The sequence below is a fragment of the Gadus chalcogrammus genome, chromosome 12, assembly GCF_026213295.1.
Source record: "Gadus chalcogrammus isolate NIFS_2021 chromosome 12, NIFS_Gcha_1.0, whole genome shotgun sequence".
NCBI classification, from domain to species: domain Eukaryota; kingdom Metazoa; phylum Chordata; class Actinopteri; order Gadiformes; family Gadidae; genus Gadus; species Gadus chalcogrammus.
The window spans coordinates 26,828,170-26,854,004 of NC_079423.1; the positions used below are offsets into that span (position 1 = coordinate 26,828,170).

Below are 25,835 nucleotides of genomic sequence, written 5' to 3' on the forward strand. Positions count from 1 at the left end.
AGTCTTTTAAGAGATGCTTTATCAAAAGCAACGTGCAGTGAATTCAGAAACCTGCTTTTGAGCCAGGCCTCTTGCACAAGGATACCTGCTCCAAATAGGTTGTGGACATTGTGAATGGATGCATATTCCCAGAAGTCCCTTCGTTGTTCAACGTGTAGACGTGTTTGTGTACGGGTTAGCTTCTGTAACTGTATATTTACACTCCAAAAGGAGTGTTCTCTCTGAAAATCGACTTTGCTGCTATGCATAATTTGTTTTGCTGCAAGGATAGTTTGACCTTTAACCTTTCATCCTTTGACCCTTGCCCCCCCCCCCCCCCCCCCCCCCCCCAGCCACTGAAGATGCACTGCAGCAGTTGCTCGCTGGTCAGCAGCTCGGGCCAGCTGACCGGCGGCAGGCGGGGCGAGGAGATCGACCGCGCCCAGTGCGTCATCCGCATGAACGACGCCCCCAGCGCCCACTTCCAGCGGGACGTGGGCCGTCGCACCGACCTGCGCGTGGTGGCACACTCCAGCCTCACCAGGGTGCTAAGCAGACGGCAGGAGCTGCTCAACGCCAGCCAGGACACCGTGTTCATCTTCTGGGGGCCCAGCAGCAGCATGCGGAGGGACGGGAAGGGCACCATGTTCAACAGCCTGAAGCTCGTGAAGCGGCTGCTGCCCAGACACAAGCTGTACGTGGTGTCCCAGCGCAAGATGCTGAGCCTGGACGAGCTCTTCAAAAACGAGACGGGCATGGACAGGTAATAATCATAACAGTAAAAATAATAATACATTTGATTTATGTAGCACCTTTCAAACTCAAGGACACGTCGAAAATGTGGGCAGGAACGTAGAAAACCAAATGACTAAATAAAACATGACAACAAAAGTAACACACAGAGACGACCATACAAACAAGGGGGGGGGGGGGGTTGGGGGGGTCACATGCAGTAGGAAAGTTTGAAGAGGTGGGTTTTGAGAAGAGTTGTTTTGGGTAGGAAGGCGTGGGGGTTATGGATGTTGAGTGAGAATGTGTGGTTTTGTTGTGGAGGGAATCTTGAATAGATGCAGACCGAAAGGATTGTATTGTGTATTTTGTGTATGTCTAGTCAGACTTGTCTCCCTTTTTCTGTGTGGTCTTGTAGGCTACTGTCCTGTGTGAGCCGAATCACCTTAATGAATTCCAGACGATTTGTGTCGTTTGGTATTAATAAAGACTTGACTAGGCTTTCTATCTATCTAGACTATTTAATTAAAAATTATTCACCTCAGGCTCCGTGAATTGTGGGGAATAGCGGGAATAGAGGGATAAAAGACAAGAGATATATCCCTTGTCATTTACCCCTCGTCTTGTCGATTAGTTTGTGTATGTGATGATTTAAAATATGTGTTTTGTTTAAAACATGACCACACGCGATTGGTCGGTTAGATTGGTGGTAAGGAGAGCAAATGAAAATGATTCCCGCTTAAATACAAATGTTCTAGATCGCAAATATTTTCCATACAGATCCTAAACCTGTTATCAGCGGTGTCCCACAGGGCTCGGTACTAGGACCGATCCTGTTTAGCATGTATATCAACGACCTCCACAAAGATGTTAAGAACTGCGACCCTGGTAGTTTCGCAGATGACACCAAGATCCAGAGAAAAATAGACGTCTCCGAGGACGCAGAGATTGTCCAAGAAGACCTTGACAACATAATTGAATGGTCCAAGAAGAACAACATGGTGCTACACCAGGACAAGTTCATGTTGCTTCGGTACAGGACAAACAAATCTACCATGCTTGACGAGCTTCGCTTTGCATCACATCTCTCGGAGTACGCCACACCAAGGGGGCACATCCTTAAACCCCAAAAGTCTGCAAGAGATCTCGGTGTAGAACTGTCATCCGACTATAAATGGACCCCTCACATCAACAAGATGTTGGCTGGTGCTATAAAGACTGCTTCATGGGTTCTTGGAGTCTTCAAAGACCGCTCCAAACCTGTCATGCTTCAACTTTACAAGTCACTAATCCGAAGCAGGGTAGAATACTGCTGCCCCCTTTGGAACCCTGTAAAGGTGTCAGACATCCAGACAATCGAGGATGTCCAGCGCAACTTCACCCGGCGCATCGCTTGAACAGGGGACCTTGACTACTGGCTATCCCTGCAGAGCAGAAGAGAGAGATATATGATCATTCATGTCTGGAAGATCCTCAACGAATCCACACCCAATGACATCGGGATGCAGTTCACCGACAATATGCGGCTTGGAAAGAAGGTCAAAATTCCCGCCTTCAACAAGCATGCTCCTCTGTCCGCTGTGAGCCACTACGACTCCCCAGCAACACAGCTATACATGTTCAAAATTCCTCCATGAAATCCCGGAAAAACCTCCTGTCAAGGGATACCATACAACGCAGAATAGGAACAGCATTATAGACTGGTGAAACCAGTCCGGTGGCCTGCAGTACGTTCGGCGGCCGTGTTGATCTCAACAGAAGCAAAAAAAAGAAAGAAAAAAGAAGAAGAATACTCCCGCTTATCATCACTCAGTATCAAAATCACTATGGATGTTGCACTCATTAAAGGTTGCATAGGTGATTTGCTTTTTTGGCCATTTTTGCAAAATTACTTGAAATCCTTATCATAACCCGCTTACAGCCACTGAGTTAGAAGTACTGACATGAAAATTAAACTTGTCAATCATCTGTGGAACGTGCAGGGCTCGAAAAACTCCAGCCAATCATATCCATTGCCACCGAGTTTCATTGGACAGTAAGTACGTCAATCAAACGGTCGTACTGCACTCCCCCTCCCCCCCTCCCCCGCGCCCCGCGCGCGACCCCTTCGTGCAGTACTCGTGACCCAGAGCTCGTGACCCAGAGCAAGCTCCTGTCTGTTGTTATCCTGCGGTATCTACTGGAACTAGTTAATCCACATTTGGACCTAGCAGTAGAAGACAATTTCCATGGCAGACAAGACGCCACAATCCCCACCACCACCACCACCACCAGCAAAGAGAAGGAAAACTCTTTTTCAGAGAGTAATTGATAATAAAAACGCTGAAAGAGAAAAACTGAAATCAAGAATAATCCTAGGCGCTGCTTTTGAACGTTGGCGGCAACTGAAGGACGAGAAGGGTCTAAACCGATGCTTGTGTGGCGGTTGACCTAGTTTCAAAGTTTATACCGTTTATACTCGGTAATACCGGTGTTGAGACGAGTGTAGGCTATTACTCGGTGTGAAAATGTCCACACCGCGGCAACCCTAGTGAAAACCAGGACTTCCATACAATTATATGAAACAAACATACATTTTCTAAAAATAGTATTGATTTATGTGACCGTTTAATGTTTATAACATCTGGTGCAACCATAGCCGCGAGAACGTATTCTCAGCAGGGGGTGCTGGAAAAAAAAAACCGGCCTGCACTAGACTCGCAACTCGTCACATTGATAAAAAAGATATATAGCAGCGCAGCTCAATTACACCAGTGCATGCGCGCACAGTTGAAAATCGATCGTTGTGTTCACTTCCTTCACACCATGGTTCACATCCAGCTGCTCACAGAACAAGTTTAGCGCACCACCGCTACCCTCACACTTTTCATATAACCTTTTTTTCAGCACTAGGACATATGAGCATTAAATAAATGCTGCGTCTCAACATGCCTTGGACAGCAGCGAGGATGTCTCGCTTTGCCACGGGCCGAAACAGTTCGGAGCGACCACAGTCAGAGCGAACACAGCTGGCAGAGGAGTGTCAGGAAGTCTTTGGTGTACACATCAGTACGGCCTATTTGCACTACTGTTTAGTGGCAATGCAGTGTTTTATTCTATGCCTTTTTATTTTCGTATATTATTTCAATTAATACAATTTATTTATTCATGAAATCAAGATCTGGTCTTCAAATCTTTTTTCCAAATATAGGTCGTATTACAATGGGGTTTGTGTTTATATTCGGACCAATACGGTACAGCGGACGCTCACATGACGTTAAGCATTTCCTGGTGCATAATGTGACGCTTCAGAACCTAAAATCCCGTTTCTCCCCGTTGATACGACAACACATAACCGGCGTTTTCAGAAATCTCCACTTTGGTTTTTAGAAATGATCGTTTTCTGTGATAAGACAGGGCCTCGGACAGGGGGTGTTGCAGCACCCCCAAAACCCCTACTTCCCGCGGTACTGGGTGCAATTTACAGCTGAATGTAGTGCCATGTTGTTAAACGAAAACCTACGCTAGCCTGGCTCGCTCTCGCGCATCTCTGTTCGCGCTCGTGCATGATTGCGCGTCCAGGTACTTGGAATGGGTGGAGTCAGAGTCAGCGTTGAAGGGGAGGGGGTAGGACCATTTGAGTTGTGTATTTTCAAAATCTGCTGGCGTTTCGCAAATCGCGTACCCAACCTTTAACTATTGAACACAAAACAGAAAACACAGCTGACATTATCACTGTCACTGACAGCGATAAATTGTTTCACAAATGTACTTATTGTAAGTCGCTTTGGATAAAAGCGTCTGCTAAATGGTCATTTGTCAGCTGTCTATCCTCAATTAAACTGCATTGAAGTGACACGATTGTCCCGTGCATTATTCATTTGCATTATTATTGCATTATTATGCGTGCATTATTCCTTTGCACAACATATTATTCCTTTGCACAACGTATGTATTTTCGATATTTGAAAACTATATCGTCCCATTCAGAGCAAGGAAGATTAGTATGCTAGGATCTCGGTTAGCAGGCATGCATCGCGCCTATTTTACAATAATCTCAAACGTTTCATTAACTCACATACCAGACCAACCAACCAAGCGTAACACCTCCGCCCAAGTCAGAGCCTTTTTGTTGCGATCTCTGAAATGAAAAAGGTTCGGATCGTACAACACCGGGTGCCCAGTTAAAGCAGCGATTCATTTTTCAGTAGGAACCAAAAAAGTATGTAGGGACCAAAGTGCCGGTGTTCGGTGTTCCCTGGGATCCACGCAAGCGAATAGCGTCTACATTCCGATTGGCTGTCAGTAACCTGTCATAGTAATTTGCATAAAGTTCAGCCGTCTTCAAGTTTTTTTGGTCGCTCTGGTCGCTCACCTTTTGCCGCTGGTTGCGTTTGACGCTTGTGTCGCTTTGGCCGCTTTTGCCCATAGAAAGTGAATGACTTCCGGTTTGGCAGCTGAATTCGCTTCTGATGTGAACGCGCAGTTAGGATTCAAAATACGCAGAAGTTTGATGCTATTTATGATGAGATCCAGTACAATTTGCAAGAAAAAGGATAAACAGTATAAATGAGGTGAGTGCTGCATGCAGCGCTCAACGATTGTTCTTCATAAGTTTTATTCTTTCTTTCTTTCTTTCTTTCTTTCTTTCTTTCTTTCTTTCTTTCTTTCTTTCTTTCTTTCTTTCTTTCTTTCTTTCTTTCTTTCTTTCTTTCTTTCTTTCTTTCTTTCTTATTCTCTACAAACTTTGGGACCTATCTCCTTCCTCAATTTTTCACCTTCAAATTTAAAAATATTCAGAGTAGCTTGGAATCACGCGCTACTTTTCAGATTTTTTAAATATTTTATACTAGTTGAAGTCCCTGGTACTTCAACTGTTTAAGATGTAATTAAATCTATTTTCAACCGTCTCTTTCTTTTGAGCTCTTTTTCAAATCCCTTCACTTGATTTAAGCCATTTAATGTTTCTTTATGTCTTAATCTATGTGGCTTTATTAAAAAATGTTTTAAACCTCACTTTGTAAGACAGCACTCACCGCATTTTCTGCAGGAAATGCATTTCCTAGTCAGTAATTGTTATGCACAATGACGGACAATCTCACACATCATTAACCTAACATTTAGTATGAATTAGACGCACAAAAGAAGATGCGTAATGATCACACAACGTCGACAGTGTTTCACTTTCATGTATCATTAATCGCTGGGTGCATGCATGCATTGGACAGCACAAACAAAGGTGATCATGGGGGTTGACTGGTTGGAACCGTGTAAGCTAACCACACCACCCCTCCGGCGGTCGTGGACCAGGAACAAGCAAACACGATCAGAGACTGGAGATGGCACAGCTGCCAGGAACTGTATCTCTCTAGGTCAGATGGCCGCGAGAGATGCAGCTTATTATAACCTTACTTTCATGCACACATACAGACACACACACACACACACACACACACACACACACACACACACACACACACACACACACACACACACACACACACACACACACACACAGACACACAGACACACACACACACACACACACACACACATCAACGGGCGCATGCACACATACACATTCAGACGCACAAACAACCTCTTACAAAATACATTATGAAAAGGTGTAGCATTGCCAAAGGCAGTTCGTCTGTCCTTTGAGATAGCAAACGCCTGCAGCGAACCACAATCAGCCGTTACTACCGTGCCCATATCGGTTCCCTAGTGTGGGTGCTGCCTATAGGAGAAGCACCAGAATGATCGCTACGAAACTGTACAGTAAAACAAAGGAAATTCAAATCTTTGAATAAGATGTGTGACATTCCCACCGAAATCAATAGCCTTTGCAGCAAACGGTGTTGTTCTGCCGTCCAATAGGAAGGGTTCCAAGTCGTGGCTGAGTACCGGCTGGTTCACCATGAGCCTCGCCACGGAGCTGTGTGGCTCCATCAACGTGTTTGGCATGGTGCCTCCTGATTTCTGCAGGTAGGCGATGTGTTTCTTCACATCACACTGCATAATCATCCTGTGCCTTAGAAGCATCTCAGGGAATCGTGAGAACATTGTTTATCCCCCTGTACTGACCAATTGGTCTCTCATACGATATTGTCAGTACGATTGACACAGGCCGATATTCTTCAACGTCATTCCTATAAGAAGTAAGGGACAACCGATAGATGGATAGATAAATAAATAGATAGATAGATAGATAGATAGATAGATAGATAGATAGATAGATAGATAGATAGATAGATAGATAGATAGATAGATAGATAGATAGATAGATAGATAGATAGATAGATAGATAGATAGATAGATAGATAGATAGATAGATATAAAGAGCTAGATTAATAGATAGATAGTGAGATAGATGGATACATAGAGGAGAGAGAGGAAGAGAGAGAGAGCGAGAGAGAGATAGAGAGAGAACGGAAGGGAGATAGAGATAGAACGGAAGAGAGAGCGAGAGAGAGAGAGAGAGAGAGAGAGAGAGAGAGAGAGAGGAAGAGAGAGAGAACGGAAGGGAGATAGAGAGAGAGAACGGAAGAGAGAGCGAGAGAGAGAGAGAGAGATATCCCTCATCTGTCAGGGGCAGTACCAGACAAATTAAATTGGGTTCGTAGTCTTCTTTCTGGCTATGCTTAATTCCACCTGTTTGATCTTTTCAATCACTTCTTCCGTCCCCCTCCTTGTAATAAAAACAACGCCTCTCTCTCACTCTCGCTCTGTTTCTCTCTCTCTCTCTCTCTCTCTCTCTCTCTCTCTCTCTCTCTCTCTCTCTCTCTCTCTCTCCTCTTTTGATGCACCGCCCTGGTCTCCCCCTGTTCCCTCCTCAACCTCCAGCCCCGCCAGCAACTCCTCCACCCAGCGGCCCTCGGTGCCGTACCACTACTACGAGCCCCGGGGGTGGAGCGAGTGCTCCACCTACCTGTCCAACGAGCGCAGCCAGAAGGGCAGCCACCGCTTCGTCACCGAGAAGTCGGTGTTCGCCAGCTGGGCTCGCACCCACCCCATCCGCTTCCAACAGCCGGACTGGACGCCACGAAGCCCCGCCCCCGACGCAATGGCGACCAACACCTCCGACACACGACAGCTTCAGCCGGTGCCAGACTCCAGACATACGGATGTACAGATAAACAGTCAGATCGACAGACAGGCAAGCAGACAGGTCAATAGATAGGCAGGTGGACAGATAGACAGATCAATAAGCAGGCAGGCAAGTGTGTGTGTGTGTGTGTGTGTGTGTGTGTGTGTGTGTGTGTGTGTGTGTGTGTGTGTGTGTGTGTGTGTGTGTGTGTGTGTGTGTGTGTGTGTGTGTGTGTGTGTGTGTGTGTATGTGTGTTACTGTTTACACAATACTGGATTTTCTAACTTCGATACAATCCCTTGCAAAATATTGATATTCCACAACTGCTAACTTGTGATCGACCAATATATCGGCCGGCCGATATTAACGGCCGATATTTGCGTTTTTTTACTTGTATCGGTATCGGCCGATATTTTTTTCTGTATCGGCATCGGTATCTGTCCTAAAAAATATGTATTGGTCGATCCCTACTGCTAACCTGTAGTTATCCTGTAACTAAATCTCCCACCTAAACGACAGAATAGCTTGTTTGTTCATGTCGTCCAAAACAAACCATATAAACTTTTGAACCCCCTATCGACTTTTCGAAGAAACAGCAGTAAGTCTCGTATATGTAGGTTGTATCTTGGCAAAACAAATTTGATGACATTCATTATATTTTCAGTGGAAAATCATTGGAAAGTGCAACATTTTAAGATAGTTTAGTGTATAAAAATGTGTTTTGATAAAATAAAATATTATTTTCGTAATCTTTAGTTTGTGTATGTATAAGTTTAGTATCTTAGTTAATGCAGCCTTTTCTATCGTTGCCATGGTGAATTATGTGTCTGCCATCCCTGAAACCACTCAGCTTGAATTGGGTTTGAATCACCACTCTGTGCTGTCTAGCCTGGGCAGTTGTGTTCAGGTTTTTTTTTTGTAACATACAATGTTCTTTCAAATAAAATATTTTTGAGTGACTGAGGGATGACATCCATTCATCTTCGTTGGGACTGACTAGGACAACTTTTATTTTTTATGCACAAACTAAACTTTATGTTCGCTTGGCCGAACGTTTTTCCGCTGAAAAACCCATTCGAGATGTTCATTTCTCAAATACATTTTGTGGTCCAAGGTAATCATGACAAATTAATCCTGCTTTAAAGCTTTTTTAAATGTTAATGCATCAATAAAGTAGAAGGAAGAGGAAAAAGATTTTCAAAAGACTCCTAAAATGATCAACATGGGGGTCGTAGACATACAGGATGTGATGCAACCATTCACGGGTCACAGAATGACTTGGGAGTAAGAAAGAGTGGCTGGTCTCTTTTATATGAATCTTTTATATGAAATTAAGGCTTGCTAAAATAGTAGATGATACACTATACATTAGTCCTACAGGAAGCTTTGTAATAAGTAGGTCCTATCAAGGTCACTTGAGAGTGAAGAAGAGACCTGGGGTCTCTTGCTTATAAAAGAGCCATATGAAGAGGCAGAGTAAGATTATAAATCTTCTAATCTAATATGTTTAATTTGAAAAAAACGTCATCAGTTTTATGAAATGGCCTTGAACACAAAACGTTCAGGGCCATTGATTCAAACCAAACACGAGCCGAGAGGTATCAGGGAGGGTAGCGTCCATATGAATCACCATGGCAACAATAGAAAACGTTGCTTTCCATAACATACGATATGGCATATACATTCAATGACTGAAGAAATTGTTTATGAAAATAACAAATTAGATATAGTCATTTCGCTCCTCTGTCCGGATGACGTCCAAACGAGGAGCCACCACCCCCAGACCGCCTTCAGAATCAGCTCGCCGCCCTGTGGGACAGATGTTCTGTCAGTGCCTCCCAGAGTGCGGCGGCTGTGGATAACCTTGCACTGCTCTCTTCTGCCCTTTCGGCCATGACCGTTGGCAGAGACTTGTTAGGGCAGAGCGTGACATGGAGAAGGTCGCCAGGATCTCCGGCGCCATCCGGTGGCGGTGGCAGCCGGTGGCGGTGACGGCTGGACGTCAGTTTGGGCGTGGGCGACCATGTGGCCGTTCCACACATCGGTACCCGGCCGCGACAGGGTGGGCCTGGCCCAGAGCCCGCTAGCCGGGGATGGGCTCTTTGGACCAAGCTTTGCAGAGGTCCTCGCCCACCAACAATCCATCCGTGAGAATCGGTCCCTGGTTCGGGGCCCCTCCACGCCCTCACCGACGGCAGGCAGGCCAGCAGAAAGCGGGTTCCAAAGGGAGCAAAGACAAGTCCCCCGTCGGGACGAGTGGCGGTTACATCCTGACATTGTCAGACTGATCTGGCAGAGGTTTGGACCAGCTCAGGGGGGGGGCGTTTGGAGTCCAGAGAGAACGCCAACTACAGGTGGTGGTTCTCTCACAGCTGTCAGGATCGTCCCCCATTGGGGGGAGACCAATGGCTCTCTTGGGGTAGCCGCGGGATGTCTTGTCCTCTTCTGGAGCGGATCAGAAAGGAGAAACTCTCCCTCCTTCTGGTGGTCCCGGAGAGCCGTTCAGCTCTGTGGTGCACGGAACAGTGCACCTGCCCCAAGTGTCGGGACGGGTGTTGGTGTCTTCTGAGAGGTAGATCCTGCAGGGCAGAGTACCTGCGTGCCTTCCACTTTAAGTGGTGTGAAGACAACCACATTGTTCTATCTCTCTGTTAGGTGCGAAGCGTACTTGGTTTCCTAGTGTTTACTGGAGAAAGGTTTGGCTTTCTCCACTATTAAAGTGTATGCCGCAGCCGTTTCGGCTGGCCACGCAGGCTGTGACGGTTAACCGGTTTTCAGTCACCCCCTTAACCCTGTTCACTGTGGAGTAAATTTTACATTAACCAGCAACAGCAAGATCATCACAGAGCTACAAGAACAAAGTCTGTTTCTTGTTGTTTTTTTACTTCCATGAATGCATTTCCTGCCTAACATCTGCCTTGATTTTAAGAACAGATGGCTGAGCGCTGTTCGGACCCATGTGATTGCTGCTCGGGGATTTTGGTTGGCTGTTGATATCAGGTCAAATGTCAGATCCATTCCCTTAAGGTATTCACAGCAGCAGTGCACAACATGGCCATTAACAAAATACTAAACGATCAGTGCAAAGGCGATGACTCGAAACCACACCGGCCACCTCCACCTTTTATACACCAATTTGTACTTTATGCCTCTGTGGTAATGGTTCAAGTAGTGGCTTGCTACTGGGTTGGATCCAGGCAAAAGAAAATACCTTCTCCTTAATGACGCCTATCTGAATTCAATGTCACTCACATTGGATAAAAGCATCTGTTAAGTTATGATTAACTTAACAGATCAAAATAGGATTCACAAGTCGGTGGCCTCCTCCTCCTACCGTCACCTCATTCCCCGTATCGACCCACAGTCTCTTCACCTATCATTCCCCTCTTCCTTCCTCCCTCACCACCGAGGCCGCAGTGGAATCCTAAATCCTCTTAACCTTTTAAGACGGGCTGTGGAACTATGGAGGGGGGGGGGGGTATCCTGTGAAATGCTAGAGCGCGCCTGTCTCAGGGCACGGTTGCTGCTCCCTCAGATGTGGACCTTGTGTTGTGTGTCTCGCACACCAATGTAGGCTACTGTCTCTCAGAAGATGGGGCGGGCCTGGGCTTTGAACAGCTTATGGAGGACAAGCTGGCTTCAAATGAGCCGAGGCTTTGAATATCTTAAGTGGTACACAGCCAGCATCCCAAGGAGAGGGTTTGTATGTGAAGAACACAAAGGGAATTCTGTTTATGTGCAGGCCAGGGTTGAAGCCGATGTTATTCAGTGATGAGATTATCTGTGTGTTAGAATGTTATGTTCACGTATGAAATACAATTAACAAAAATTATATTTGGGCATGTGCCTGGGTGTAAGAGTGTGTGTGTGTGTGTGTGTGTGTGTGTGTGTGTGTGTGTGTGTGTGTGTGTGTGTGTGTGTGTGTGTGTGTGTGTGTGTGTGTGTGTGTGTGTGTGTGTGTGTGTGTGTGTGTGTGTGTGTGTGTGCCTGGGTGTGTGTGTGTGTGTGTGTGTGTGCCTGGGTGTAAGAGTGTGTGTGTGTGTGTGTGTGTGTGTGTGTGTGTGTGTGTGTGTGTGTGTGTGTGTGTGTGTGTGTGTGTGTGTGTGTGTGTGTGTGTGTGTGTGTGCCTGGGTGTGTGTGTGTGTGTGTGTGTGTGTGTGTGTGTGTGTGTGCCTGGGTGTGTGTGTGTTTTTGTGTGTGTCCATCTGTATTTATTAATTTATAGCCAGGGATTCTGAGATGATTTATATTCTGATTTTCTTATTCTGTATGAGGGTTGCATGATGTTTTTCATTAAAATGAAAGATAAGGATTTACATTTGCATTTTTTTCTAATTGTTGCTCATTATATGTGGTTTGTACACTTGTTCAGTGGGAACCAGTAGGTCATGACATAGTTTTCTGTCACGTCAATGTGAGGTGGAGAGAGGGTATGGTTATTCCTCTTTTGCATGTCTAATAAAATAAACAAGATGGTGTCGCAAAATACAAGACAGAAGTGAAGATTGTCACAGATTCAAAAGGATTTACCTAGTCGATAAATGTTGACAAAGCAAGGAAAAGGATTGGTAGAACTGCTTTGTTTACAATCTAAACGTTGTTCAATGATGACACCTATTGGTCGTATTCCACTTTGCAGCCCAAAACAAAAAATATAGTGGTAGATGTATTTCGAGCTGCATGACAGCTGTTCTGAATATATTCTGGTACCTCAATCATCAATTGGCCTGTCCAAATTATATTATGGCATGTTTCCTTTTAATCAGAGAATGGAGTTGCAATGTGTTATTTTGAAAAGATAATTGTACTGTAAAAACTGTTTTTCATCAAGAGATCAACGAGTGTCCATGGCCATTGCTTTAACTAAAAAAGGCCTCGATACAATTAGCCAAACATTATTTCTTCTTGAATACAGTGCAATGGTTCATGTTGACATTGCTTAGTGATACACATTTATTTCGCTAATGACGCCTCGCCTGTGTCTCTTCTATAACAGAATGTCATGTTTGCTTTGCTCTGAGGATCACTGTTCCTGGGGACAGCATCATAAACATCGGAAAGGGTTGCATCAACTGGTCTTTAGTAAGACTGGTACTAACTGCTATGTCTATCTTTGTTAAGATCAGTCATTAGTAGGCCTACTCCTGCACCCAATCATGCCTACGCCCGGTCTTAGCGATGCTGGTTCACTTGAATGCCCACACACACTACGCCTAGCATCGTGCAATGAACGGATAAATGTTAACAATCTCCTGCCATCTTGCTATTCTTGCTGATTCATTTGTTATTATAAGATTATGGAGTAGGTATCGGGAGGAGAAAGGCAACTGGGTAGACATTGAGATCCGAAAATCAAAAGATGAGTAGGCTACAGCCTGTAAGAACACACTGACTGCCAATCAAACAAGAAAAGTGAACTTGGAAAGAAAATTGGGAGGGCATTACAGTTTTTCTCGATTGCTTAAGCACAATTTTCAAAACAGGGCCTGTGTTTTCAAAACACTACACACAATTAGCACAACCACACACCCAATTAGCAAAACACTACAGATCCTTTGCAAAATTAAACACTCCTGTAAAAACTATACACTTCTTTTTAAAAACCACACTTTGTTACTATATGAAACACACACGTTTCACATTACTATACTCTGTTTGCACGAGTTACACTCTGCTGTGATAAACCTAAAACACTTTTAGCACTTCTACTTCCCTATGATTAGAGTAGGCTACTATCAACAAAGTACAAATATAATGTAAATTCACCAAACAATACACAAGACCAATGTTGCAGACTGAAGAATCTCATTTATTTCTCAACACGCCCAAAATGTTGACATAGAGATTCATAATACTGTAATCAAACGTCACTTTACGTATTGTAAGTTAAAAAACAACAACTAGACATTGTCTCTTCGCCTAGCTGGATCTGGCCAGAGAATTTCATCAACATCGCAGGCAATGTTGTCATTAGCAAGACACCTTGGAAAGAAACGTCTTGAATGACGAATCCATCCTTGCATTGCTGCTACCTCCATCTGGTCACAGGCCTCCTCCATGGCTTGGATGAGGGGTACCTCAGCCTGGAGACGGAGATCATATACCTTCCACCGCCATGCCGAGAAAAACTCTTCTATAGAATTGAGGAATGGAGAGTATGGTGGAAGATATAAGACGGTGAAATGTGGATGTTGCTGAAACCAGTTCTGAACCAGAGCAGAGCGATGGAAAGACACATGGTCCCAGACAACAATGTATTGCATATGATTTATTTGATTTGCTGCTGTTGTAAGAATGTAAGTATGAGTGCTGTGTTGTAAGCGCCCATATGGGCATGGCGGTGGAGGACCCCATTCTGTGTAATGGCTGCACAGAGTGTTATATTACCCCCACGTTGCCCTGGGACATTGACTATAGCCCTGTGGCCAATGATGTTTCTTCCCCTCCTTCGTGTTCTCGTCAGGTTGAACCCAGCCTCATCTACGTAAATGAACTCATGCTGGATCTCCTCTCCATCCATTTGTAAAACTCTCTGAAAAACAGTGTCCGGCAAAATTGTGTAGTTCAGTGTAGATCTAGTATACATATTACAGTACAGTAAAAAACTGAGACAGTATGCAAGATCACACTGCTAAAGTGAATACATACCTCTGCTTTTTATAGTGCTTACACACCTGATTGTTGTGTCTGCAATTAAGCAAACAAGTGTTTGCACACCTGATGACTGTGTTGAACCAATTGGTTGGACGGTGTGGTAATTTGACAGTCAGTGCTTTGGTATTGCAAGGACGTGACTTCATGATAGATTTTTGTGTGTAATGTATGTTAAGTGTGTTTAGTGTTTTGCAAATCACTGTGTGTATTGTTTTGCAAAAAGTGTGAAGCTGACATTGTGCTTATAGTGGTGCAGATCTGGGCTCATGTTATGATCCTTGAGTGTAAGGTTTTGATAATAGTGTCATACTTTTGATTTTAGTGTTTAAGCAATCGAAAAAAACTGTAATAGTCGCTCTAAATCGGACAGCCTGCGTTTGTACACTTATCATCTCAAACTGTATTTAGAAATCCACCGTTTGCATTCAAACAAAGTGCAATGAACCTGCAACGCAAGGAAGACACATATAGGCCTCAGTCCGGTGTTTACTCCTCAATAAGGTCAAACAGATCTCTGCTATGGAAACGAAACCTCTCGATCAGCTCCTCGTAGTTATATATCTGTAAAGAATGTTTCTGTAACAAATAACCCTTCTAAATGCGCGCTCGTTGTCAATACCATGTATGAGACGCTGTGTCGTTAATATAGGCTAGAAACGGGCCTGATTTTGACCTAACGCCTACACCTCAGGCATACGATTTCCGACCGGTCTTAGTGAGAAGAAAGCTTTATTTTATAGTATTGTGGCTACATGAGGACATATAAAGACCCCCTTATATTTAAGCGATAATGTAGGCCTACATCGAGCTGATCCTCATCGGGAAATAATACCAGACAGATACATTTCGCCATAATGACCTGTTGTGTGTTCATTACCCCCGCTGATGACAAGGTTTATTACATAGGAAATCAATAACGTTACTTAAAATAGAACTGTAAACCACTGTATTGATCTGCAAATGCATTTATTGCTTCTGCTAAAAAAAAGTAGTCTGTTGAGTCTACGGTTGTTTCGAGTGCATAGCAACGGTTTGATATCCATGACAAAGGCCTAATATTCATTAATAGACTGCTGACTGCAGAATGACGTAATTGACCATTCAGAATCGAGTTTTCAACAAAGCCGTGTTATAATTAAGCAATAGATCACGCCAGGCTGTGGTATGTGCTCATTATACCACTGTTAAGGGGCGTTGTCCGGCCCCGACGCGCAGCGGAGGGCCGGCGACCCCCTTCACAGTGGTGAAGTGGTGATTCTTACGGCCTTTATATTTATCCTGAGATCACCTGTCCTTGTCTTGTTCCAAATGTTTTTCTTATTTCTGTCTTGTTTTGTTTTTTAAATTTTTAACTTAAATTGCGTGTTTATTTATTTATTTATTTATTTATTTTGTATGTGTAATGCACCTTCAGTTAGCTCTCCCAATTTTGTTGTATAGGTACAATGACAATAAAGTCTATCTTTATCTTTATCTTTACTGTTATGGCGAAACGAAAGTCATCGACACACTACATTTAAAAAGAAACCAAGAAAGTCAAAGTACCCGTTTTCTTAAAGAATACAAGAAAGTAGTCCCTCCTGGCTGCCGCTATGCATCGACGGTCGCTATGCAACACACTTTAGCGTCCCTCCGAGAGAAGGCTCCGATGGAGCGGTTCGCCGGCAATTTATCCTATGGAGCAGTTCACTCGCTGTGTGCCTAAGCGTTCGTTAGTCTCTCCATCGCCTTGCTCACTCCCGGAGTAACAACATTTACACCCTCCGTCATCCAACATATGTTTTACTTTTTAACTGTTTCTACTTCCAGGCGCGGAGTGATATGCAAACTTTCACAAAAGTATCGGGCGTCATAGCATTTATGTATACGCTCATTATACAACAGTTGGGAACCAATCAGATCGCTGGATTTAGGTCCCCCGTTGTATAAATGTTATTTTTAGTCACCATCTCACCTTGAAACTCGCAATCAAACTGTATAAAAGAACACAACTATTCCGTTATGTCACTGATGCTCAATTATATTCAAAATGGCAAAATAAGCTCATGAGAGACAACATTATTTACATATACTTTAAATATATATGTATATATATATATTTACAAACGGTGTGGTTGCAGAGACACACTATTAGGACAGATGTATGCGGAAAAGGTAGAGTTGCATCATGTTTGTTTGTAGTTCACATACATACATTCAGCTACTGACCCCAAGTCTCTGAAATATGGTCTATAAAATAACATTCACATTTGGTATCATATCATGATTCATGACATATGGAATATCCAGATTTTGTCAGCCGCCTAAGCGTTCATTTCCGGCTGTAGTTGTAGCTGTTCTGCTTTGATTTGGCTCCAAATGATAATGCCGGGGCATTTACAGGACACTGTGCACACCCTTGGTCTAAAGGAAATGTTAATTTTTTTTCCCATAGAAATAGCCATAAGCTGAGGCTTATAAGAGTATTTTTTTCGAGGTAGACCACATCTCTCATTACTTCACCGTCGCAATTCTGGTTGGATAAATAGCTTTGACACATTTTGCCATTTACTCCCCTCAACACATCTCATGGTGGCCAATTTTTTTGAGACCGACTGAAGATCTCAGGTCACGGTGGCTGGGAACTATTGCTGCATGACGAGAGACAGCAGGAGAGCAGAGGAAGGGTAGGCGAGAGAAATAGAGTCGGTACAACGACGAGGACTTATGTTGCCTGGCCATCTGAAAACGAGGGTGTTTTGATGATTAACACCGAAAGAAGACACCAGAGATGTCTTCGTCATCGACTTAATCTTCCTCCGATTTTCTCCAAATCCCGCTGAGGAAGTCGCCCGATCAGAACACTAGGAGGAAAGAAGGTGTGATCTCACCATAGTGGTTAGATGGGGACCATTTGGAGATAGCCACCCTTTGCACAAGCTACCCCGGTCATTCCTGTTCCTGCAGGTGCAATGTCACCATGTTTTAACATGGCTACTTCTTAAAGATAAGGCGCCAGATAAGCCTCCTGTTCCTACATAGAAAACACACAAAAATACACAAAATAGTGGCTGATTCATTATGGGACAGAATATCCTTGGATTCTAGCCAAGCAGGATATCCATCGCAGATGTGTAGTGCCATGGCACAAATGATACACATTGCTCCAAATATGCTGAGTAAATTGCTATAACCAATTCTCTTTCTTCAGGAAATCCAAGTCTGTATGATAATATCTAGAGGCGCAGATTAAAAGATCACTATGAGTGCAAGTACTCCACACACATGGTTTGCCATTCCACAGATATTATACATAAAGAAGGAAGGAAGAAAACATTGTCAGTGTGCCACCATGACGTCTAAAGCTTACAGACATGCATCCAAGAAAACATCAAAAGAGCAGCATTCTTTAAATTTTGTAACATTGTGTCCCAAGCACAAGGTTATCAGCCGTAAAGCACTGAATATCTTATTTATGGACGTTTCGCTGTCCGTTTTAGATCTGCTATAGAATAATGGAACATTTCTCAGTGATATAAGGCTAAGGGAGGGAAGAGACAGTTTGGTATAATATATTGCCCGGACTAGACTAGACTATCATAAAACATGTCTAAGGGAATCAACACTCTGTCCCAATACATTCTTTTTAGGAGAGCAAATTACATTGTTTAAGATATCAACACATTCTCATGGCTCTGTGATCAGTTCACATCCAGAGAACAAGATCTGTATTTACAGGTCAACAGAATGTTGACGCTATGCGCAAGGAAAGCAGACAAGATGTCTCCAGAGTGAAGATCATCGCACTGCTTTCCTGTTGGCCATTGAGTTCAAAATATTACTAATTGTTTATAAAGCACTTAGCCATTGAGGACTGAAATACATAGCATATCTATGTCTTTTTCACAATGCCACTTTGGTCCCCAGGTCACAGGGGACTGTTCTGCTAATGGTTCCCAGGGTTGGGATCAAGCATGCTGGGACAAATCTGATTTCTTTTCAGTTTTATGTCACACGTATCTGGGACAAAGTTCCAGAAGATTGGTCGTTTTTTATGGTTATTTATGGGTTGTCCATTAAATGCCAAAGTGAATATTGAATGAATAAGAGTCTGTGTTGTCCAAAGACACTTTGATCAAAGTCTCTCTCCCTAAAACGGGTTGCCAAGATAGACAAGATAGAGAGGGTCATAGTTCATGACAGCTGGCCATTTGAGGTGACCCACTGCTCCAGGCTCGGAAGGAGGTGAATAAGCATTTATTTATCCAGAATACAGCAGCATCTTTTTGGGAAATGAGGAGTACATATCCCCTCTCCTTAGGGCTGATCAGATCCTAGTATTTTGTACAAAGCCTTGCAGGTGAATAAAGCGTATCTGTAACCGTCGGTGTGAAAATGACTGAAAAATGGGAATAGCATTTCCCTCTACTGAAATGCATTGCATGCACTGGCTGGTAAGCAATTCCTGCCAATTTCACCCAAGGACGTGCCAAAAGGTGTTTTTTTTCTTTCGGTTTTTTATCACAGGTAAGCATTCGTCTTTTTGTTAAGGGTACGTTCCCTAATTGGCTGAATGTAAGCTTACTAATTGTAATTCCTAAATAAAATAAGAATATAATATTGTATTCATGATTTCGATTATTTATTTATTTTTCTGTTGCTTGATGATCAATGGCTATATAGCCTACTACAAATAGAATACAACACATTGTTTCTTGATAATGTCGTAGGACTAATTCATACCAACGTCTGTTTGGGTCGAGGGTAGGCCACTACTATGAATTTTCGTGTGATTATTAATAATCACTCCTATCCTTTAAACGAGTTTAAAAGAGTTTCATAGCTTACAACCGTTCACCGTCTTTTTTATTAGTTATTTTATTCAATAGTTAATCAATATTGGGCGATTGTTTGGGAAGCCATTTTTCAGCATACAATTTTCATTTTTAACCAATAGGCCATACTGGCAGCGTCTACTGAAACATAATAACTAATTAAAGCGATCATATTTTGAATCACAACGAAATTCCATTTCTTTGTCATCCACAAGCTCAATGAGGAATTTGATTTGCTCTTCAAAGGACTGCATCACATGTGGAGCGCTCAGAGAAGGCTGGAAACCTGCCTTCTAGTTCACAGTTTGCAGCGCCAGAAGACCACGCAGTTGTGTAGAATATTCCTAGAAGTAGCAACTCCAAGAACGCATACCCCCCCACACACACACACTCACCCACGGGAGCAACGCTTCGTCGGAAAACTTTTGTTGTTCATTTATTGCCGAACGGAAAAAAAACAACACATATTTCCATGGATGGAAAACAGTGGATCACGTTAAGCTGTTTGAGGGAATATACAAGCTAAGGTGAGTTTATGCAAAAAGCTTGAGTGTGATCGTTGATGAACATTACCGTAATAATGTTTTTGACGGATGCTGACCAGAAATTGACATGTCTCTAAAAGTATAATTTTTTTATTTATGTAATATATACTTTCTATGCTTTTTCAATTGATTATTATTTTATTAAATATTGATTTACTTAACCGCAATAAGCGTATTATAATGGATGTATAATGAAAGGCCATTGCTCTACCATATAGATGACTGTTTTGGGTTATCAGTGGAACCTGTTTTAAAATTCTCCATTGTATATAACCTCTTGTCCTCTCTCTCCCTATCCCACACACCCTGCAGATCACGGACTGTCATGTCCACCAACGGGACGTCAGAGAGTGGCTGCGAGTCCGAGGTCAGGACCGCCAACTCCACCTGCGGCCCCGATGATCTGTCGGTCACGGCCTCCATCGTCTCCATGACGGGCGGCATCCTCTCCAACAGCCTGGCTCTCTTCGTCCTGGTCAAGTCCTACCACCGCATCCGCCTGAAATCCAAGGCCTCCTTCCTGCTGTTTGCCAGCGGGCTGGTGGTCACCGACCTCCTGGGCCACCTGGTCAACGGCTCGCTGGTGCTCTTCATCCACAGCTCCCAAAAGCAGTGGGAGGCCTTTGACCCCGACCACGTGCTGTGCGGCTTCTTCGGGGCGTCCCTGGTGTTCTTTGGCCTCAGCCCTCTGCTCCTGGGCTGCACCATGGCGGTGGAGCGCTGCCTGGGGGTCACGCGGCCCCTCTTCCACTCCACGGCCGTTGCCCCGCGTCACGTGAAGCGTCTGCTGGGGTCGGCGTGGTCGCTGGCCGCCCTGGTGGCCGGCCTGCCCCTGGCGCTGGCGAGGCCCTACCAGGTGCAGCGATCCCGCAGCTGGTGCTTCTTCCGCGAGGGGGAGCCCCGGGACTGGCTGGACGTCTTGCTGCCGCTGGTCTTCTCCATGCTGGGGCTGGTGGCGTTGCTGCTGTCGCTGGTGTGCAACACCCTGACCAGCTGCGCCTTGCTGCGGTCCAAGATGCGGAGGAGGCACCGTTGCAGAGGGACCTCCTACCACTTGGAGATGATCGTCCAGCTTCTGGCCATCATGCTGGTGTCCTGTGTGTGCTGGGGCCCTTTGCTGGTGAGTAACACGGCACAGGTTACACTTGCGTTTATGCGTCGCGTTTTAGCAGATGCTTGAATCCAAGCACGCACAGGTGAGGCTGAAAACAAGCAAAGCAATCAGAAACATTAGGGAGTAACTACAAACAATTCCAAACACTGTACAAGCTCGTTCCTCAAAATTAACAAAAGCGTGTTCTCAAGGCGGTTTCTGAGATGTTTGTCTCCAATATATATATCACTTAAATGTAATTAACTGTTTTGAACACATGTAGAGCTTTGTTGCGTGGTGACAAATAATGCTAAAGTCAAATTTCTATGTGTGTCCGCGCTAGATCTACGTCATCGTGTTAACCACCCAGACCCAGCCTGAACCGGCCTCCTTCAGCCTGCTGATGATGGTGCGCATAGCCACATGGAACCAGATCCTGGACCCCTGGGTGTACATCCTCCTGCGCAAGGCCGTGCTCCGGAAGCTCTACCTGGTGCTGCATGGCTTCTGGAGCCCCCGGTCCCACGGCGTCCGCCACCGCAAGAGCACCCTATTGTGGAGCTCGGCCGAGACGCGGTCCTCCAGCACAATGCGGAACGAGTGCATCTGCATGGGGAGCATGCAACAGCCCAATGATACGATAAAGGCCATCACGCCAAACAGCCAGGTTCCAGTACACCTGGCAACGCCAAGAAGTGGGATGGCGTTAAATTAACCTTTTTGTTATGAACTACAACTAATTTGAATTTCCTCCGTGTAGTTATTATTGATATATTATTGGAATGTTGTGTTGGGTTTTAATGACCAAAACAGTATCCAGAAGTCAACTAACATGCTGAATCAAATATTCAAAACTATTTATTTCTACTCTGTTTAAAAGTATTTTGAGAGATTGAGAGATTCCATTGTGTGATACTTGTGTCAGGTTTGTATTGTTAGATGCTGCTGCTCTTTCTGGTAGACAGAAAGTCCTTGTCTTCTTTTGTATTATTAAAACATGTTGTACGAATTAAGAAACGTGAATGCTGTGAACATCTTAGTGTTGATCTAATGTGTTAGTGAGCTTTTGTGTCATATTGTACATGGTTTGAAAAAGAAAAAAGTGGGCCTTTGTTTCGTATTTTTTTTGTATAAAACCTTTGTGGGGAATCCATGTTGGATCTCAAAATCTGTGATCTGTGCGATATCTTTGGCTAAGTTTGGTAAACTAAGTCATATTCATTTAATCTGGTAATTGTTGACTACACTATACCGAAACATTTATACCGTTATTTCATTTATAATAAATAAGGAATTGTTGTATGACAGATACAAATATGTAATTTCTCTCTTTATCTCACATTTTATGAACATTCAATTAAGACAATCAGGGTATACATACATGTATAGTGCTGTAATTAACTAGCTGTAATTCATTTAATTAACCAGCAGGTGGCACTGTCACGCTCCTTACTCAAAAATATAATATTAAAGTCCACGAAGGAGATGAAAGCCATATGGTGTCTGACGTAACGTCTTCCTCGCAGTCTCCATTTTTCAATAGCGCATGCTTCAGTGGATATTTTATCAGGTTTGCCATTATTAATTCGCACTTTAACTGAGTTGTTACTTCATGTTAATGGCGTCGTCGTGGCATACGTGGTCGATGTATGCGTATCGTTTAAAGGGGCACATTGACACTCAGTATTTTCACTGAACAGGTTTATGTTATCGTTTAGCTGAATGGCTAACAAGACAAGCTCGGCTAGCGAGTCAGTGCAGGCGCTTGACCAGACTGCTCTGCCTGTCTTGTTTTGTTGGGCTGTTTTTGGATTTACACATTGCATCCGTGTGTTAACATCCATTTGGTGTTTTTGTATAGGACGTGTCCGTTTCCCTTGCTGACGTTTATGTTTTGTCTCCGCTCAAATAAGGTTTTGTTTTTAAAAAATCCCATATTGTAATCGATGCATGCTACATGGTCCCTATTCAAGACTCCTTAAAGGCCAAGGGTGACATTCAGAAGAGAATGTAAATATCCCTGGTCAGTTACTGCTCTTGATGATGTGTGTTTTTAACCTTTCAGATCCCAAAATGAATCAGGAAAAATTGGCAAAACTTCAAGCCCAGGTCCGGATAGGTGGGAAGGTGAGGAAAATAAAATCGATGTATCACTAAACGGTGTTTCGACTGACTAATTTAACCACAATGCCATCAGTGTAATGCCTTGTCAGTTGCAGTAACCTTTCTCCTCTGGGTTCAGGGATCTGCTCGTAGGAAGAAGAAGGTGGTACACAGAACAGCGACAGCTGATGACAAAAAACTTCAGAGCTCCCTTAAGAAATTAGCTGTCAATAACATTGCTGGAATCGAGGAGGTAAATGTATATTCCTAGAAATACTCATTCGGTAGGCATTGCACTCGGATCAATGCACCCTATTTTTTGATAATAAAGTCTTATCATGCACACACAGGCCTGCGTGCTCCGTGAGTAATAACGGGTAATAACCTGTTATAACATGGCATACAATAAAAATTTGTAAAGGGGAAATGACCAGACAAACGTGATTGTTGTGCAGTACACTGTAATGATTGTCCAAGAAGAAACAGGACAATGAGCCATTATTTTGCTTCAGTCAGATGAATCCATCCGTGCGAATAATATTTCCTAAAACAGGAGTTTGTTAACTTCCTCTACTTTATTTTCACATGGCACTGATGTTTCAACGATGTTGACTTAATGTCGCATAAGTCACAGAGCAAAAACCAAGTTCAACGACTAATAGCCGGGAGCCGAAGATCAGAATAAACAAAGCGGGTGTTAACCCACCACCTCCCCTCTCGTTCCACCTCCAGGTGAATATGATCAAGGACGACGGCACCGTGATCCACTTCAACAACCCCAAAGTGCAGGCATCCCTCTCCGCCAACACCTTCGCCATCACCGGCCACGCTGAGAACAAGCAGCTGACGGAGATGCTGCCGGGCATCCTCAGCCAGCTCGGAGCAGACAGCCTCACCAGCCTGCGCAAACTGGCAGAACAGTTCCCCCGCCAAGGTGGATGCCAGGCCCATGTCTTACCTTCTCTAGCCCAGGGGAGCCCTTAATGTATAAGTGTGTGGAGGCCAGGGCGAAAGAGCGTATGGCTGCTTGAAAGCAGGCTGTTCTTGTTGCAATGGCGTGCAGCCATGAAGGATTGTAACCTTCCAGGAAACATTTCATTTTTTAAAATGGTTTTCTTAATGGCTTAGGCAAAAGGCAAAAACAATGACCAGCGAGTTTACATTGTACATCATTTGAGTGGGCATTCTTGGTGCTACAAATAGTCTTCACTTCAGTAGCTATTGCTGAGGTATCGGGGAGGTTTAGGAACAAGTTTTATCGTTACCCATAAGCTGTCATTGATAAAGAGCTTTTGGCAGACCAGCATTTGAATACCAAGTCGAATCCGCTACTGATAAGAATCATTATTTGCGCCTTTTATCCGCCAATCACAAGCATGTGGCTATAGCAACACTTTGGCTTAGGCTTATTTGAGCCGTAGTCTTTCAGTGTGTACTGTGTATACACACCTTGCCGTAACTGCTTTGTTTTCCTTTGTCTCGCAGCTCTTGATAGTAAGGCTCCCAAGGCTGAAGATATTGAAGAAGAGGACGATGATGTTCCAGGTAGGATGCCCCTAAAAGTTGTTACGACTCCACTATGGGGAAATCCCTCCACTAATTCAATGACACGCTTGTTGTGTCATGTGGCCTTGACAAACTGATTATTACGGCCACCGTCTTCTAATGGTTCAATGCGTTTACTATGCCACTATTTTATATTCAATCGTAAAAGTCATATTTTGCATTACTTTAGATGGTAGTATTCAAATGCATACTCATCGGTTCTTAATTTGCATTTATTTAATTTAACGTGGGTTAAAATACAAATGTTTTAATATCGTTCTGTAAATTGAATCCCTGTGACTAAGGCAAATGGATAAACTTTTAAATTTTAAATTTAACAATTAAGTCAACCTCGACAAGATCCCGGAAAAGACCCAGCTAACGTTTTTTTGTAAATTGTGGTTTAATAAACGATGCTCAAATTCTCTCTGAATAAACAAATCCTACACACATCAGAGTCTGTAATGAAAGGATGCAGTGGTGGTGACATGCGTGTGTGTGTGTGTGTGGGAGACCCAAGCCTTATATGTCAATATCATATGGTCCTGCAGATCTTGTGGAGAACTTCGACGAGGCGTCCAAGAACGAAGCCAACTGATACCCTACCCCCCACCCCGACAGCCCCTGTGTGCGTGTACATGGACTGGACTGAAATAAAGCAAGCAAGCCACCGTCGCCCCTGTTTAAACTCTAGCTATCAAGACATATCAAACACTATCCCCACCAACCAGAGACTTTTCTATATTTTCTCGACGGCCCAATGTAGTCCTTGTCAGACTGGCTTGTGCACATAGAGGTGCCTAACTCCCTTACACTCAGTCAACGGTTCAGTATTGACACCCATTCGTCAGTCGTGGTCAGGATCACAGTGGTCGTTAAAGCTAGTCTTAAGAATTTTTTTTGTTGTTTGTTTATGAAACATAATAAAAAACTGTTCAACGTTTTAAAGATGTTTGCTGTGATAATTTATTGGCTATTGAGAACATGTTTGCGTGGACTCCTTTACTTCAAGAACAAAAAATACTTAAGGGGGTTATACTAGGTCAGCAGCTAATAGAGGCGTCAGGTGCACAGTATTGTATCTTTTGCGAACGTGTATCCTATCAAATGGCTATCGGTGAACGAAAAATTTGTCAGTCGTACAACGCTGGCAGCTTCTGAAGCCTAATGCGCTTTTTAACAAAGCTGTGAAGATGGCACGAAGGCGACAGATGCTTTATGCAAACCTCGAGTTTCGTTTAAGAACTGCAGTGACACATGGGGGCGGGAGGGGGTAACAGAGGGGTAGAGGGGCGAAAGCATCCCAC

General features: G+C 43.8%; 3 protein-coding genes across 4 annotated transcripts in view; all 3 read left to right on the plus strand.

Moving 5' to 3' along the window:
• st6galnac5b (ST6 (alpha-N-acetyl-neuraminyl-2,3-beta-galactosyl-1,3)-N-acetylgalactosaminide alpha-2,6-sialyltransferase 5b) overlaps window positions 1-9,936 on the plus strand; it is a 34,776-nt gene extending 24,840 nt beyond the window's left edge. Inside the window, exons 3-5 of one of the 2 annotated variants that reach the window (XM_056603782.1) lie at window positions 333-742; window positions 6,565-6,672; window positions 7,531-9,936. In XM_056603782.1, the coding sequence (XP_056459757.1) occupies window positions 333-742; window positions 6,565-6,672; window positions 7,531-7,867 (855 nt within the window). In that variant the 3' untranslated portion in view covers window positions 7,868-9,936. Of the gene's footprint in view, window positions 1-332; window positions 743-1,600; window positions 2,346-6,564; window positions 6,673-7,530 lie in introns of those variants that run through there. The other variant, XM_056603781.1, reaches the window with a different exon arrangement.
• Window positions 9,937-20,112: 10,176 nt separating this feature from the next.
• Window positions 20,113-21,595, plus strand: ptgfr (prostaglandin F receptor (FP)). The gene is made up of 2 exons (XM_056603280.1): window positions 20,113-20,907; window positions 21,224-21,595. Exons 1-2 carry the CDS (start codon window positions 20,113-20,115, stop codon window positions 21,593-21,595), a joined length of 1,167 nt encoding a protein of 388 aa, XP_056459255.1.
• Window positions 21,596-22,352: 757 nt separating this feature from the next.
• Window positions 22,353-25,496, plus strand: btf3l4 (basic transcription factor 3-like 4). Its single transcript, XM_056604352.1, has 6 exons — window positions 22,353-22,450; window positions 22,946-23,007; window positions 23,123-23,236; window positions 23,716-23,917; window positions 24,469-24,528; window positions 25,080-25,496. The coding sequence occupies exons 2-6, from the start codon at window positions 22,954-22,956 to the stop codon at window positions 25,124-25,126; spliced, it is 477 nt and encodes a 158-aa protein (XP_056460327.1). The 5' UTR covers window positions 22,353-22,450; window positions 22,946-22,953; the 3' UTR covers window positions 25,127-25,496.
• Window positions 25,497-25,835: the final 339 nt, after the last annotated feature.

Coding starts and splice junctions, on each gene's coding strand:
- ptgfr (XM_056603280.1), top strand. CDS start 20,113: ATGTCCACCAACGGGACGTCAGAGAGTGGCTGCGAGTCCGAGGTCAGG. Junction 20,908..21,223: donor TGTGCTGGGGCCCTTTGCTG/GTGAGTAACACG, acceptor TGTCCGCGCTAG/ATCTACGTCATCGTGTTAAC.
- btf3l4 (XM_056604352.1), top strand. CDS start 22,954: ATGAATCAGGAAAAATTGGCAAAACTTCAAGCCCAGGTCCGGATAGGT. Junction 23,237..23,715: donor ACATTGCTGGAATCGAGGAG/GTAAATGTATAT, acceptor TTCCACCTCCAG/GTGAATATGATCAAGGACGA. Junction 24,529..25,079: donor AGAGGACGATGATGTTCCAG/GTAGGATGCCCC, acceptor ATGGTCCTGCAG/ATCTTGTGGAGAACTTCGAC.